Raw genomic sequence first — 16,121 nt, 5'->3', positions numbered from 1 at the left:
AACAAGAGGAATTGAATTGTTGTGTGCGTATAATGACTTCCGTTTCTAATTTTAGAGAAAATTAAAAGCAAAAATATGCAGAACCTTATCTCTCAACATTAATTTGATTTAGTTAGCATATTCTAAGAAAATTATAAGGAAATCTGAATGGAAGAGGAAGTTGGATAAGGATAGGTTGGCAGGAAGACGCTTTTATCCTTAAATTCACCCTCATTATTTTTTTAGATCAAAACCTTATGAGTTCGTCTGCTTATGACTGCAAAAAGTGAAGCTTTAAATTAATATTTAATTTCCAACCTCAGCCCTACCGTCGTTTATGATTCTTCATCATAAATTCTTTCCTTCATATGTGCACATTAATAATTTTTCATATTGCCTCTGTTGCTGCTTTTAAAGAAAAAGAAAACGAATTTGCCTCTTTATACTACGCCAAAATTACATGACTCATCCATCTCTCTTTTCGCTATTCTGCCTTAATACTTATAATATTTAGCTAGCATAAGGAAGAGTATAAAAAACGCTTTAATTTAATTTATAGTCAGTCAAGTGATTTAAAGCTCCTATCCCCTCAAAAAGTAGAAGAATTTAAATAGCAAAGTAGGAACTGCCGCATGAGAATTGACCTGTAGCATTAATGCGTCTTTACAGTATTTATGACTCCTTTGCTATCTTCACATCATAATCATGATTTATCGTTTCATATGAGGGTTGTAAAGCTCTCTGAATAGAAATAATATATTTGCTGTTTACATTAATGAAGAAGTAATTCTGACTCAGCAAACGATGGACTACTTTTTTAGTACTTAAATAAACTTAATTTACCGCGCGTACAGAAGAAAGAATGAAATGAAGCACAGGAAGAAATTACAACATTAAAGAAAAAAAAATTGAAATATAAATTCAGGTGTGTTAAGCCTACACATAAACGGATGGAAGTTTAATATCTTTTAGGGGCCGGCCGCAAAAGAAAAATATTTTCAGAGTGCAAAAAGGAAAAATATATAAAAAAATCTGAGGAATTTGCGCTTTTGTAGACATATCTGACTAAGAATGGTTCCCCACTAAGCATGACGATTAAAATTATGGTTGTATTTTGGTATAAAGTATTCTTCAGGATTTTTGTACATCATAACAAACTTTTAATATCCATGCACATCATGTCCTATAGGACTCATGTCAACTGTAGTCAAATCAGAGCTACCAGACTCCAACTCAAGAAAATACAATTTTTTGAACTTTTGAAGTCCGAAAACTAAGTCTTGCCGATTCTGGCTCAAATTGGTATATGTGACAGTTGCTCCTTTAAAAAACCTTTATGTTAGTGAATACAACATCAAATTTCGAAAATTATATTTCTAATGTAGCTCCCTTTTGCGGTGTTTTAGTAAAGAAAATATTTTCATAACACATTTCTACAATTTTTTGCTGTTTTTACTGCTGGAAATTTCTGTTTTTCTTTTAGGATTTTTTTCTGTCAATCAAAAAAGTTGGAATATCTCAAAAAAGTGAGAAATAAACAAAAACAAGAAAATAAAATATTAATATGGAAATGAAAAAAATATTTTTTGATAGATTTTTAACATCATATCAAGTATAGAAATTTTGAGTCATTTGAATGTTTTCAAAAAATACTGTATTAGGGGAATGGGGGAAGCTGTCGATATGACTTGGTGGCTGACCAAGCGTCAAGTGTTTCACCTTCTCGTGATACTTGTTGATGTTTTCACAATGAACACTGCTAGTGACCCAAGATATGCCGGAACAAATCTCACCTATAGGGTAGCAGCCTAACAAACACTCTAGGCATAGATATAGGCTTACAACCTGCTATATTCGAAACCAGACTGTACAAAGAAGATTACAATATTATATTCTAAATTTGATTTAATTCAATACATTGTCACTAAATTTATGGTTTCATTACTGTTTTTCTGGGAAAAACCGTAAATTTATTTACGGTATCAGTTCTAAAATTGTATCGATGACTAATTTTTAATGAGTAACACCTTCGTGCGAGTAACAAAAATAACTTTTTTTTTTCATCATAAATTAATCGCGAATGTTAATGACGGTCAGAAAGTTTGAAATTTTATGTCTTGTAGGTTTTTCTTTTTCAAGCTTCCGCCAAAAATAGTTTTTCTTATTCAATAGAATTACAATTTAATTTCTAGTAATATATTTGGCATGAGCTTTAATTACTCTTTTTTGAATTCGTTGCTACAATTTTCTTGTATATGCCAAATATTATCTACAATTCTGAATGTAAATGTAAATGAAAATGAAGATTATAGAAAATAGTTATAATAATAAAAAGTGGTGAATCTTGATTAAAAATGCCACAACTGTATATTGGAGTTGGATAGTAAAAAACGGCAAACAACCAAAAAAAAAAAGAAGAAGAACACGGGTGAATGTTCAGCCATAAAAATTTTCCCGCTACTTTTCATAAAAAAAGAAACAGAGTGAGAGAGAGAAAATGAAGTAAGAGAAATAATGGAAAAACAAAAGCCCATAAAAACGAAAATATGTCTATGGGAAATAATTTATTTGAAAACTTCCATCGCTTATGTTGTTTTTCTTTCCTTTCTCGTTTTGCTCGTGTTTTCATACACTCGAAATTGCATGATTTCAGGTGATTAAATAATCAGACTGTGGCACATTGAAATAAACTCACACACACACATTTTTTTTCAGTCTTGTGTTCTTTCAGTGATATTTTTGTTGTTATTCACTTGCCTATCGAATGGCAGCAGTCAACAGTCACTGTACATAACAATTTTGTGAATGTTTTTATACGAATGATTTCGCACCGCGCCATTGAAAATGCGAAAAATATTTTTGTTTTAATATGCGCAAATTTTATAAAAAATTAAGTTTTTATGCTGCTCATTTTGGTTGTCTGCTCATCCAAACACGAGCGACACAAGTAAAGAAGGCTTCACTATGCAGCTTTTAAGGCTTCCTTTGTCAACACCATATGAAAGCTGCCTATGTTTGGCATACATATGGCTTCCAAAAATGGGCAACTTCCATTTGTGTCGCTCGGGAAAGTAAGTTCTTGATCCCTGATATTCAAAACTTTCTTAAGAAAAAAGCCAAAATTGATTAGCTATTGTCTACCAAAAGGTACGATAATAGGTTGAAAGCATGTGAATATGCTCATTAATTTAGTCAACCTGTATTATTTTTAACACAAAAAGTTTATTCTTGTTGCTCAAAAGGCCATGACAGAAACACAATTAACCCACTTCTAACGACTTTATTACTTGATTATCCTTTTTTATATTGTGGGAGTGTGAGACTGAAACCGAGCTGAAATTCTTTAATCAAGCCATGTCCATAACTTAACACAAGGATTTTTTTTTCATAATATAGTATAGAATGTCGAGGGGAATATGCTTATATATTTCCACTTATCAGATTATTTAACGTTTTCTAATGTAATAAAAAAATTTTTTATGTGCCTTCCATTATTATGAATGAGCTTTCTAGTTTCCCCAAAAAATAATTTTTCTTTTCCTTCTTCTTCTTCACCTTTACGTTTTTTATTGTATTTTTTTTTTTCATAAATTTATTTTCATCATCAGACTATTATACAATTTATACAATATAAACTCATAGAATATTATATTATAGAAAAGGTGAGGTGGGAATGGCAGACTAACCAAACCTCAAAACACAATGGATAGAAGAAAACATTTTTTTATGATTACTGTGAAAATTTTGTGTGGCAATTGCAATAAAAAAGAACTTATAATGGCCTTTCTAGAAGCTAATTCACTAATTAGAAGATAAAACAAGAAAATTCGTCGATGGAAAAGAAATTTTCTCATGGGAAAAATTACAACCAACGTACGCAGAAAACAATAAGCAAGTGTATTAAGAAGAAAGAGAAGGAATTGATGTCATAAAATTCTAAAATGCCATAAAAAAGCGGAAATTTTTCTTTCAACATTTCTGGTTTCCTCTGAAGGGTTCAGAGAAAGGGAACTTGAACTTTTATTTTATTAGACTTAGAACAATGGAGAAAAACCTGTGTGCTGCGGCACACTCGTTTCTGGAAGTGTAACGAACCTTCTGACGTATGTGGTTTCAATAGATGCTAATCATTAATGTGTGACGTGAATAATTAAAGGTTGTCCACCACTGACTTAGAATATACATGTTATGTGTGTAACTTTAACATATAGTAGACTTAAAAATTGTTTAACTCCATTAAACGGGTGGAATCTTCCCTATAGATGTTGATTGTAAATTTAAAGCAATAGGCGGATGTTGTGTGTTTTGTGTAAAATGAAGCTAAATCAAAGCCTTTTTCTCTTTATTATTACATATACACTTACGGTTTATATAGTCGAAACATATTTGTCTTTTTAGAAAATTTTACACAACAATAAAATCCCATAAATTACACTTTTTCCTTATGTATGTTTCTCGAACGATAAAAAGAGAGAAAAGAAAACGGAAAAAGAATGAAAAAAAAATTACGGAAGGGAAGAGAATTTTTTTCCTTTTATTTTATTCCTGCTGATCAGAGAGGGTGCTTTTAACTTGTTACGTGATATAAAAGTGAAGTTCATACACTTTGCCATTTTCCGATTCTAATTTCTTGTCTCCTTCTGCTTTTATATCTTGTGCTCGAAATAAATAATTCCTGACGTTCAAATAAGAAAAAAAAAATTAAACTTTATTTATTAAGTAATTGACTTGAGTTATATTTTAGGGAAGCATAGACAAAAGAATTTGAAACTTTTGAAATTGGTATTTGTAAATAGTTGCTATGGTTTTGAGACTTGTAAAGCTTTAAATTATTAAAACACAAATTTTGTGAGAAACGCTGTTAGTTGATAACTTGCTGATTGATTATAAACATAACTTGATTTAAAAACAAATATGATTGGGGGTTGTTTAATTATGCTGTACAAAGGGAAGGGAAGGTATGAATGATTTATGGCAAAAGGGCGCAAGAACTTATAGAGAAAAGCTGTCGATAGAAATAGTATTACATTTGGTATCGGTAATTGGATCATTGTCATGGATCGCAATTGATCTGTACGACCAGCAAAGTAGGTTTGTTAGGTCAAAAAAGCACTTTATTTTGCCACTTAATAGCTGAATGACTTCTAATAGGATACAATATTCAAGGGTGAAAAGGGAGTCTCACAATGGGCAAATAGAAGATTTTTGGTATACTTTGTGACAGAGATTTAACATAGAATCGTATCCGGAAAAGAATGTGAACATGACTCCTACCTGGCTACACTTTAGAACAAGAATATTGTATTTTAATGGATATCATTTATAAATGTTCCCTCAACATATCTATAATGTTTAAATCTAGAAACCTAACAAAAATACCAAAATGTAATATTTGGCAACACAGCTAAGTTAACTGCAACATTTTAATTTAATTCACATGCCACTATTTATCTACCAGGCTTTTAAATGCTTTGTTCATATACAGTTTCAATCTTATAACATATGTTTTTTTTTATTTATTCCTTAGCACAAAACTTCGTGAGAATTCTCAATTCACAAATTTGTATTAGATAACAAGCAATTTTCGCGCTGTTAAAAGGACATGTAAAATGTTAAAGTACTTTCTAAATAAGCAGCAATCGCAATAAAGAAGAATTTTATATTCCATTATTGTATCATAAAAATAAATTTGAGAACGCTTTTGAATAAATTGTAATTACGATTTCAATGTTAAGATATGCGATTTTACTTTTTTTGTCACTTGAGACTATTCCATATATAAAAAATTGTGTGCGTATGGGTGTAAGCGATCTTGTAATTTTTTGTTCCACAACTCCCCATCTCACATTGTTTTTTCGCATTGTTGCTGTGCGTTTTCATGCTTTGTTTCTTATCTTAAGTGCGCCTCAGATCGAACAAATAGCAATTGTTTGTCGCACTTTGTCAATGTGAATATTTCCGGCAGAATTACTTTTCCTTCTCTTATTCTTATTACTTTTTTTTTGCTTTTTATTCTCAACATTTACGAAATGAAAGAATTTCTCCTGCTTTACAGAGCGCATAGAGAAAGAAAGGTGAGGGATGACATAAAAGAGAGAATGAACATTTGAATAAATTAAGGTGTCATGATATAATGAAATTGACTTTTTTATACACACAGTTTTACTCTGACCGTATAGAGCTTAAGGACAAGACCTTACAATTTAGCACTTACTTTCATCTAATTTTGATAAGAATAGAAACAGAATAGAAATTTATTTGAGGGTAGTAAAATAAATGCCTCGAAGGATAATTTGATGACTTTTTGATTGTTCTTACAATAATACACCGAAGAATGCACGGTGTGGAATGTTAAGTATACAGCAATCTCATATCGGCTTTTGTGTGAATTTACTCATGGGACACATTACATGATCTCACCTTTATTTTTATCTCTCACAACTTCCTATATCCTTCCTAGATATTATTGTATTTTAAGATGTTTTTCTTGTTATTTGAAATAATTTCGGACATTCCTGAGTAGCATATGACACGAGAATATCACGAAAAATATTCAGTGTTGGGGTTTAATTGAGTCAACAATTTCTGGGAATTACAGTAAAAAGAGCAGAGCTTTTCAAAACCCTCGTAGCAATTTAGAATGAATTTTGTAGGAACTTCTAAGGAAGTCGGACCGTAAATTGTCCTTAAATGCACTAGACTTTTTCCCATGATGACTCAAATCAGTTTTAATGGATTTACCATATTATCACTAAAAATACGAATTTATGGATAGTTATTAAATGCATAACTGCATCGACAATTGTTGAAATTACAACGATTGACAATAATCATGATACATATGCACAGAAATTTCATATTGTGAACTCAAGACTGTGAACAAAAAAAAAAAATCAATGAAAGCAGCATTAAACCCAATTCACTTTACACGTCAAAAAGGGATTTAAGAGATTTTATCATTAAATCGTGGAGCATTAAAATAATTTTTTGCGACATTTTCATAGCGTGAAAAATCAATTTTTTTTTCTTTCTCTCTCTTGAGCATTTAGACGGGAATTAAAAAAAAAATTAAAAAAAAAATAAAATTTATGTGAATTTATTCAGGTCAGGCATTAGCATTTGCTCGCGTCCAACCAAAAAAACAAAAAATGTGAAGAAGAAAAACAAGAAAAATTTTCTAGTCTTATGCTGTGTCGTTTTAATTTGAATTTAATGAGTGCTATGTATTATTTTGCACCATTAGAGGCCACAATGAATCATGTGTCTGAAGATTAGGGGATTGAGAGGTTGCCACAGTTTATGACTTTGCTGTCCTTATTTGAGTGAATTTCATTAATATTTTGTAACTGCAAAAACTGACAAAATCAAATTTCTAAGCTCTAAAATCCTCTAACCCTTAAAAACCAATAAACAGCATTTTTACGAACTCTTAATAAATTATCCGTCCATAAATTAAGTTGAACTAGGTATTTTGCTTATCATCAAATCAAAGTTTAATGCTTCTGTAATAAAATATTGAAAAGCAATCAAATGCTAGGCGATAAAATTAGCGCTTTGAATTCATTGTGTATACACCTGAAGGAAATTTAACTTTGCATTGTAATTATTACAACTAGAAATTACATAGGAGGATATATATGAATTGCCACCGCAACGATTCAGTGCGTAGATGAAAATAATAATGTGAATATATGGGCCAACATGGAATATGTGAAGGATGTAATTTATTAATTGTGGATATTTGATATAACACATATTTACGTGTATTACTTTAAGTGGTACTTTATCGTCATTCTGGTAAAATTGCTAAAGGACTAATTGTCATTCACGTTTAACTTACTATATAATGTAATAACATCATGCCTAATTTAATGGTACGTTTCATGATTAATATCTGTGAATTAATTACATTTTCGCTACAGCACCAACATTAATGCCTTTCTGCCTTACAAAGCTCGAGAATTTCTTATAAAATTCACAATAAACATAAATCATTAATTGCCAGGCAAATATGAGAAATGAAAGTCCTCGACGCTTTTCATGTGATTTTCGCACTGATTACAAGTGACTGTAAGTGGAAGAAGAATAGAAATCACGAGAATGGAATTTATATTTTGATAATAAAAAATCTTTTTTTTTCATGTCATTAATCATAATTTCTCAGCATGTTCTTACACAAAGAATTCATTATTCATACTTTGTCTCTTACATTCTGGTTGAACTTGCTTCAAGGATAAGATTCTCATGAAGATATTTAATGTTGGATCAGATTATATTTAAAAATATCTTCTTTGTCAGTGTGTCAATTGTGATCTATAGCCTCTTTCAAACTTCTGAAGCTGGCTATCGCTTGCCAACAGTTAATAACATTGTTCTATGAATTCTTTGGCTGTCCACGTGCTCTTTTGCCATCTAAAAAGTCAAACTTGAAGATCTTATTTAAAGAAGCTTTTGCAGGGTTTCTTATAACATGTACAGCCACTCCTGTTCATTTTAATTCATTTCCCAATTTTGCACTGGCATGATTATTTAATTGACCTTACTTTACTTTTGAAATGTCATTTCCAAGTTCAAGATGTCAAAAATTAAAAACAGCGCCTCAAACATTCATCCCACTGTGCATTACAAATAAGATTTTCTTATGGATTTTTCATACAAATTTCTACTCTTATTCAGCTCACCCAACTCATTTTTCTTTCTTCCTCTACTCGAGTGTTATTGTACGAACAATAATAAGTTGAGATATATCGCAAATTGAATGAGAGTCAAGTCATTATTTTCTTTTCTACCTTTTTTGTTCATTGTGAATTTAGATAGATGATAAATATGTATTTTGTTGATTTATTCATTGAAGGAAAAATGTGAATGATCATTTGAGTACTTTGACATAGAATGATGAATTTCAATTTTCATATCTACAGGATCATGTAAAACTTGTCAGAAATTTATTTTTAATTGCTTTACCCTCTAATATTGTGTAGCCATTCATATTTTTGGTCAATTTATCATGTCACCAATTTTGGTCAGTTTTATGTCATTAAATATAATGAAAAAGTTGTATTTTGTATTTTGGTTAACAAATCAAATATTCATTAGGTTCTGATTGTGTAGAACTAGGAGAATAGATGTCAAATTTTCTCTTGAGCATTTCGATTTATAGAGCAAACAGCTATTAATAGCTGAATATTCAAATTATATTAATTCGATTCATTGAAAAAATTGCTCTAGAATCGCCCACGTAAGACATCAAACATTTAATATTTATATTTAAAGGAATTCATTGATGAAGAAACTCTATAGTGTAGAACATTGTAGTAGGTGCTATTTCCATTAAGCAAAGTCAAATAATTTCATACTTACAGGCTCATCATTAATATAAAAAGTTAAAATAGATCTCGGTGATGATTTTCCGGATGTACAATTAAGACTTAGGATATCTCCAATTTGATATTGCTTCTCCTCGCCTAATATCACTGGACCGGATGTAGGTAGATCTAGTTGTAGTAGGAGAAAATGAACAAAAGATAGAAAAATGAAATCACAGAAACTTGTTGCAATATTATTATATTCTTGTGTTATATTTATGTCTATATATGCTCAACACAAAGTTTTTCCTTCTTGTGTACATAAAAGGGGAAGAATAGACCAAAAAATAAAGAAAAATTATCTTTCATAGCTAAGGGAAAAACCAAAGAAGTGAAATAGAAAAAAAAAAAACTGAAAGGAAGGAAGTATTCCTCTCCAACCCGAAGAGGCAGAAATGCTGTAAACTGTATCAATTAAGTGTAGCATGAAAGCGATAAAACAAGTTTCCAATTAAAAAAACTTTTCCATTTAAAAGTGGATAAAAAAAAAGTTGAATTAGTTGAATCTTCCCATGCTCTTCGCTCCCTCTAACTTTTGCTTTATGCTTGCGTCAAATATTTTTCTTTCTTGTTAATGGGAAATAATTCGTTTTTCTTTATTTCTGCTGAAATGCTGAAACTTTGTATATTTGCTTAGACAAGCGTTGTTTAACTTTCAAATAATAAAAGAAAAATTGAATTAAGCTGTGAAATTTTTTCTCACTCATTGCTGTTTTTTTTTCTCATTCATTTCCATCATATTTCTTCATTTAGTCTTATTAATTAGTAAGGAAATTGTGAGCGTGCATTGGTAATTGGGCAATTTTACCATGAAGAGAAGTTGAAATATAGCATAAAAGTTGGTTGATGATGTACGATAAAGATGAAATGAAAATCTTTCCCCATCATTGTAAGTGAGCAAACAACAACGGAAAAGCAATTAAATCTTTGCAAGGTTAGGGGATAAAAAAAATCATTTATGCTTTACGCTAGCCAAACATCGTTCATTCGATATTTTATGTTGCTTTATATTATTATTATTATTATTTGTTCATGCGACCTGAATACAATTTTTCTATTCTTCGTTTCAGGTGTCTTTGGAGGGAGCCATGCGGGACCAATTCATTTTCTTTATTCCTTTTTTTTTCATTCTCTTTCTTTGAAGACTTTCTTCAATACAATGATTTAGTTTTTCTACAATTTCATCTCAATTCTGAGATTTTTTGAATTCAAAGACTGAGTCTATTGACATAAAATCATGATCAGTGGTATGTCAGCACTAGGATACTTAGGAATTTGAAAAATTAGAAAACTGTCACTGTATATTTTATGAATTAACATGAATCTGGCATGTGAATTGTTAAGTGGAAGTCAGCGATACAGCGAAGTAAGTAAGTAAGTTGATTTTGAAGCCGAGAACTCATACGACATATCAGATTCATTTATTCATTTATATTAATTTAAAAATAGAATTTTTACCAAACAAAAGCCAGTAAAATACTAAAATGGCGTAGAACCGGAAACATCAAGTATCAAAAACCAATAAGTTAACATCTTTCTATATTTGACTCATTGTTTTCCCTACTTCCTTCACAACCACACAATGTTCTTTTATATTTATTCACAGTATAATCCATAGGTTTTGATTAATGTGTTTGGGTGCCTTTTTGTCATAAATTCATATACACATAAACTGTAGTTCGTGTAAATGTATTTCCATTTTCTAACACTTTTGCTTCCGGCATCTTAAAAGCCATTATTCTAAGCACATAATGTATTCAAAACACTTTTTTTGTTCACAATCTTGGAGTGATTTCAAATTGTTTCAGTAATGCATTTAAGCACTCATGTATTCAGAACAAAACCAAATTTCATGAATGATTGATGTTTGAAGAACGAATATGAATGAGACTGAGACAAAAAGATTGTTTTTAATACAAAGAATTACAAAAGTCCTTATTTTTGATCGAGTGCCTTGAGCGCAGCGATTAGTATCAAATTAACGAAAGAGTCCGAGTCAAGGAATTAATCATTTTGATATTAAGAATTCGGAATGTGTATATTGTTCCTTTTGTTTTAACCACTATTAATGCTAATTTCTAAGGCTATAGATCTCCCCTAATTATTAAGCTAAATACATGGTCGAATTTATGGAAAGACTTTCTCAAATTATTAAGATTTTCAACATTTCTAACAATTTAGACTAGCCACTTCTGAATCCATAATACAGGAAACAGTTTCTAAGTCACTTCCGGGTCACAGTACACAAATTAGTTCACTTTGAACTATTGAGCATAGTTTATCCATTCCATCAATGAATATTATTTCATTTAAATTAATATTTTTTGGTATTAAAACTGCACTTTTACTAAGGCAAGAGATTCATAAAAGCACAACATGTCTCAAGTATCACAAAATATGTTTGTGCTTTAACATTTCCATTAACAACAACAAAAGAAAACGGAAGAAAAGCAATTTTATTCCTAAATTTCAACATTACACAGTACAAATCCACCTGTATGACTCAATGAAAGGATTAATCTCGTGAAAATTTTCGAGGATTTGATGTCAGAAAAACACCTCAATGGAATTAATGTCGTTCAGAGTCAAAAAGGAAACAAAGTAGAAAGCAAAAGGTAAAAAGACTAAGTCTCGCTTTTTTATTCCATTTTTCAATTGAGTTGTTCTAGGAAATGACTCTGCAAAGCTACCATACTCCTTCTTCCTCCTTTTCTTTTATGCTGTAAATGCTTGCATTACTCACTCGTTTTACATACAATATAAATTCTTTTTTGTACTTTTTAACTGCTTGAATATGTTCAAAGTACAACGAAATAAGGAAACAAGATTCAGATACAAATATCATGTATGTGTAAGGATAATACCTTACGTGTATATGGATGTTACTCAAAAATGACTTCGTAAGATATCTTGAAAAAATAAATTCGTATTTTTTCGAGTGAAATGCTCTACATTTCTACTGTTGTTGGCTAGAATAATATACACACATTGTAATATAATGCTAAACATTAGTAGTGATTTTGCTGTCATTTTGACTTTTCCCAGTGAAATTATTTTGAAAATGTATATTATGTTGCTCATAGAGATACACAAAAAAGATGTTGAACAAAAGAAATTATAAGCTGACACAGCTACGGTTGTAGATTTTAATATCAGTCGAAATGTTTGGCACAATAATATCCTGTCTACATAAAATGTACAAATCTAGCAAGTCTGTAACTATAATATAATGTGTATGAACATAAGACTATTAGAATGAAAAAATGTATTTCAACATTAAAATCCATGCCGAATGGAAATAAAATCCTTTTTAAAGCCTTTAACATTTCTCATCAGCTTCTTTTGAGAATGAAAGTTAATATGCTCACATTTATTACTGTATACTTTTGAATTTTGTTCAAGGAATAAAATCGGCTGATATTATTAAGATTCAGCTTTAATATTACTTCCATAAACGTTTGCAGTTTGCAAAATTCGCTTTCTTAATTTCAGTCCTTTTTTCATTTAATTTAAGCTATTATAAAAGCAAGTAAATAAATTACAGCATGAATTGCTTCATTGAAAAATATGAAAGAAATCCATTCAATCCGTTTTCATTCAACAACTCAATCTGAATGCTTCGGTGTGAATAGTTGTTCTTAATCGCTCATTAAACTTTCTTTTTATTATTTTGAATAGCAATGCCTGAGAAATGCGGAGAAATGCTAATTGGCATATTATGTTGAATCGCTTCATTAGAATTTCTGTAATTAACCAAGTAATTCAGATTCTTTTCTATACATTTATTCAATCTTAGGATGCGAAATATTTTAAACTAATAAAAGTAAATGCTTTTCGAGCCTAACACAAAAGATTACCATTTCTATGAGCAAATAGAAGGAAGTAGAAATGAATAGAAAGTCATGGGCTTACTGCCCATGAAGAGTATTCATGCAATTAAATTCAGTTTATACTTACAAATAACTTCTAATTTTTGTTCGCCCATTACTGTTTTAAAGTCAGGCTCCTCCGCAGATATCTCACAGCGATAAATCCCTGACGATTTAAGTGTAACGCCTTTCAGATAAACTTTTTTACTATTTGATGCTTGATGCTGTAACGAGAATATTCAATGACAATAAATCAATGTAGTAAGGAATTTAATCATGCTATACAACTCTCTTCTTGCTATGTCATATTTGCCTGAAAATTCCATGAAGTTATTCAATGTTGTGGAATTCATATTAAGCACAAAAAAATTATTCTACAATTTTTTAATCCCTGTCGTTGCTTATATTGGACTTTCACAAGTGATGTCACGTTATCTATTTTATTTATTACCACGGAATGTTCAAGTCGTTTTTAAATTTATCCTGATCACCCTAGCAATTTTATTTGGAAATTGGCAAACGGAAGACAGCGAGAGAGCCAGTTTTAGGCGCCGTCAAAGGGAGACCATTGATCACAATTGATCTGTAAGACCAAAGATACACTGATAAAAATAATTTAATATTTTGTATTAAATTTGTATGAGAAAATCTAATACAAAATATTAGATTTTCCTCAAATACAAAAATATTAAATTTTAATACATTTGTATTAATTTTTCGAGAAAAATTTAAAAAGAGAAAAACCGTTGTGGTCATTCCAAATTTAATATAATCGTATTAAAATTTAATATTCCCATTTTAAATTTCTTTAATTTTTTAAAACTGAAAAAATCGGTAAAAATTATTAAAACTAATATTTTTTTTATTCGATTCTAATATAATTTTATTAAACATTGCTTATATATAAACTTTGAAATTAATCGCATGTGATACAATAATTTTGTCTTTTCGATGCCTTTTTGTAAAATTTCTTCCTTCTTTAGTGTAGTCAATGAAGTGTCCGAATGAATCCGAGTCCGCAGCACACTATAAGTTTTTTTTTAGAAAAATAATATATGATTAATAAAGTCAGAATCGTTCATTTTATTATCTTAAATATATTATACCTGATTTGAACCAATCGATGACATTGAATTTGCTGACTCCTTACGACCTCTACTTTTCCATAGCATCTTCATTGATCATCCAGTCCAGATCGGTTTTATTTGATAAAAAAAAAAATTTAATTAGCACAAGAATTTTTAAAAATTTCTATTAAAAATTACCTTTTTTTTTTGTGAAGATATTTCACTATGTTTTATTTGTTTGATGCTCTTTATGAGCTTTAATATCACTAAAATACCCACTGAACTTTTCTTTAAAATACAGCATTTTTAATATTTCAATTATTAACTCTTAAATTGTACTGACGCTTCACATTTTTTTTACTAATAGAAATATATTAAAATTAAATACTAATATATTAAATTTTAATACAAATTTAATACTAAAATATTAAATTTTAATATGGAAAATTATTAAATCATAAAATATTAAATTTTAATACTAAAATATTAAACTTTAATATAATTGTATTAAAATTCAATAGAAAATTTTAAAATTTTCGGATTGTTTACAAAAAGCTAATAAAAAACTATTAGAATCTAATAAAAAATATTAGAAAATAGTTTAATACAAATCTAATATGAAAATATTACAATTATTTTTATGAGTGTATTATTAACCCATTAATTACGGAGTTTTTTTAGGACTTGAGAATACATTTAGGTGATAGATAATAGATAAAAAATAAGTTTCACGAAGAGTTTGAAGCAATTTAATGTCCGAATTTAGTTAAATTAACAAAAATTTAGTGTAACATATGTGTTACGCTAGTATTTTACAAACATTTTTTTTTCACCTCTGAAAATTTTTATTCATTTATTTTTCATTTTCCTTACTTTTTTGACTAACAAACTAAGCTCGAATGTAAATCTGGTGCTCTATTTGATCATTTGAGTCATATTTATATATTCAATTATGCACAGAATTGTTAAAAACTAAAAAAAATTACTCTTACATTGCACCTTTTAACTCCTTAACTATTTATTTTTGAGCTTTCAAACTATGTATAAGGAGTTCCTTTCACCTTAATATATCACCTGAAGCACCACAAGAAGCATGTCATTCCTTTAAATAGACCTAAAACCACTTAAAAAATTTCACCACAAATTTTCATATCAAAAAAAATCTCACGTTAAAAAATCCACTAAAATGAGCTATTCTTTAAAAATTATTGTCCAAAAATATCTAATTCATAATAATTAATAAATACACAGAACAACAACGCTCAAATATTAGTTAAATCACATTAAAACAATAATTAATTATTTTCTGACTAAAATCCTAAAACACTTGTAAAATACTGGCGTAACATATATGTTACAGGCAAAATGTCGCTAAAATCCTAGCGTAACATATATGTTACATTTATTATCAACGAAAAGTTAATGTATTTAATTAAGCTATTCTTGTGTTTTTAAGCTATATTTGATAATATTCAACGTTATACTTTAATATTCTTTTGATTTCTGGTTAAAAATATGGATTAAAGACCGAAAATTTTGAGTTTGAAAATTATACATTTGGCAACACAAAAGTTAAACTTAATTAATTTTACTAATTTGCATATTGCAGTAATTTAAATTAGTAAATATGCAAGTTTATGCATTAATGCATGATAATTTTTAACCAGGTCATAAGTTAGATCAATATTAAAAGAGAATTTAACGTAAAAGTTAGCGTTACATATGTGTTACGCTAGTAATTAACGGGTTAAGTAAGTACAAATAATAGCGATTAGTCAAAAACGAGAGATTAGTGAGCATGCTTATTGGTACCATAAAATGCTCATATGTTAGGGTGAAGA

The 16,121-nt window shown here is 29.3% G+C and overlaps 1 protein-coding gene across 2 annotated transcripts in view; it reads right to left on the bottom strand.

Annotated features, from left to right (window-relative positions):
• The window catches only part of LOC139097631 (uncharacterized), a 39,906-nt gene that overhangs the window by 2,630 nt on the left and 21,155 nt on the right, over nucleotides 1-16,121 (bottom strand). For both annotated transcript variants that reach the window (XR_011545085.1, XM_070649524.1), the window contains exons 6-7: nucleotides 13,302-13,437; nucleotides 9,340-9,473 (exon numbers count right to left, since the gene is read on the bottom strand). Coding sequence is in view for 1 of the 2 variants with exons in the window: in XM_070649524.1 (XP_070505625.1) it covers nucleotides 9,340-9,473; nucleotides 13,302-13,437 (270 nt within the window). In the remaining variant the exon portion in view is untranslated. The remainder of the gene's footprint in view (nucleotides 1-9,339; nucleotides 9,474-13,301; nucleotides 13,438-16,121) is intronic.

The sequence above is a fragment of the Chironomus tepperi genome, unplaced genomic scaffold (genome assembly GCF_022539635.2).
Source record: "Chironomus tepperi strain 1889 unplaced genomic scaffold, CSIRO-AGI_Ctep_v1 contig_425, whole genome shotgun sequence".
In the NCBI taxonomy this organism is placed as follows: domain Eukaryota; kingdom Metazoa; phylum Arthropoda; class Insecta; order Diptera; family Chironomidae; genus Chironomus; species Chironomus tepperi.
Note: the sequence above shows the minus strand (reverse complement) of the source record. Positions and strands in the feature narration are given on the sequence as shown.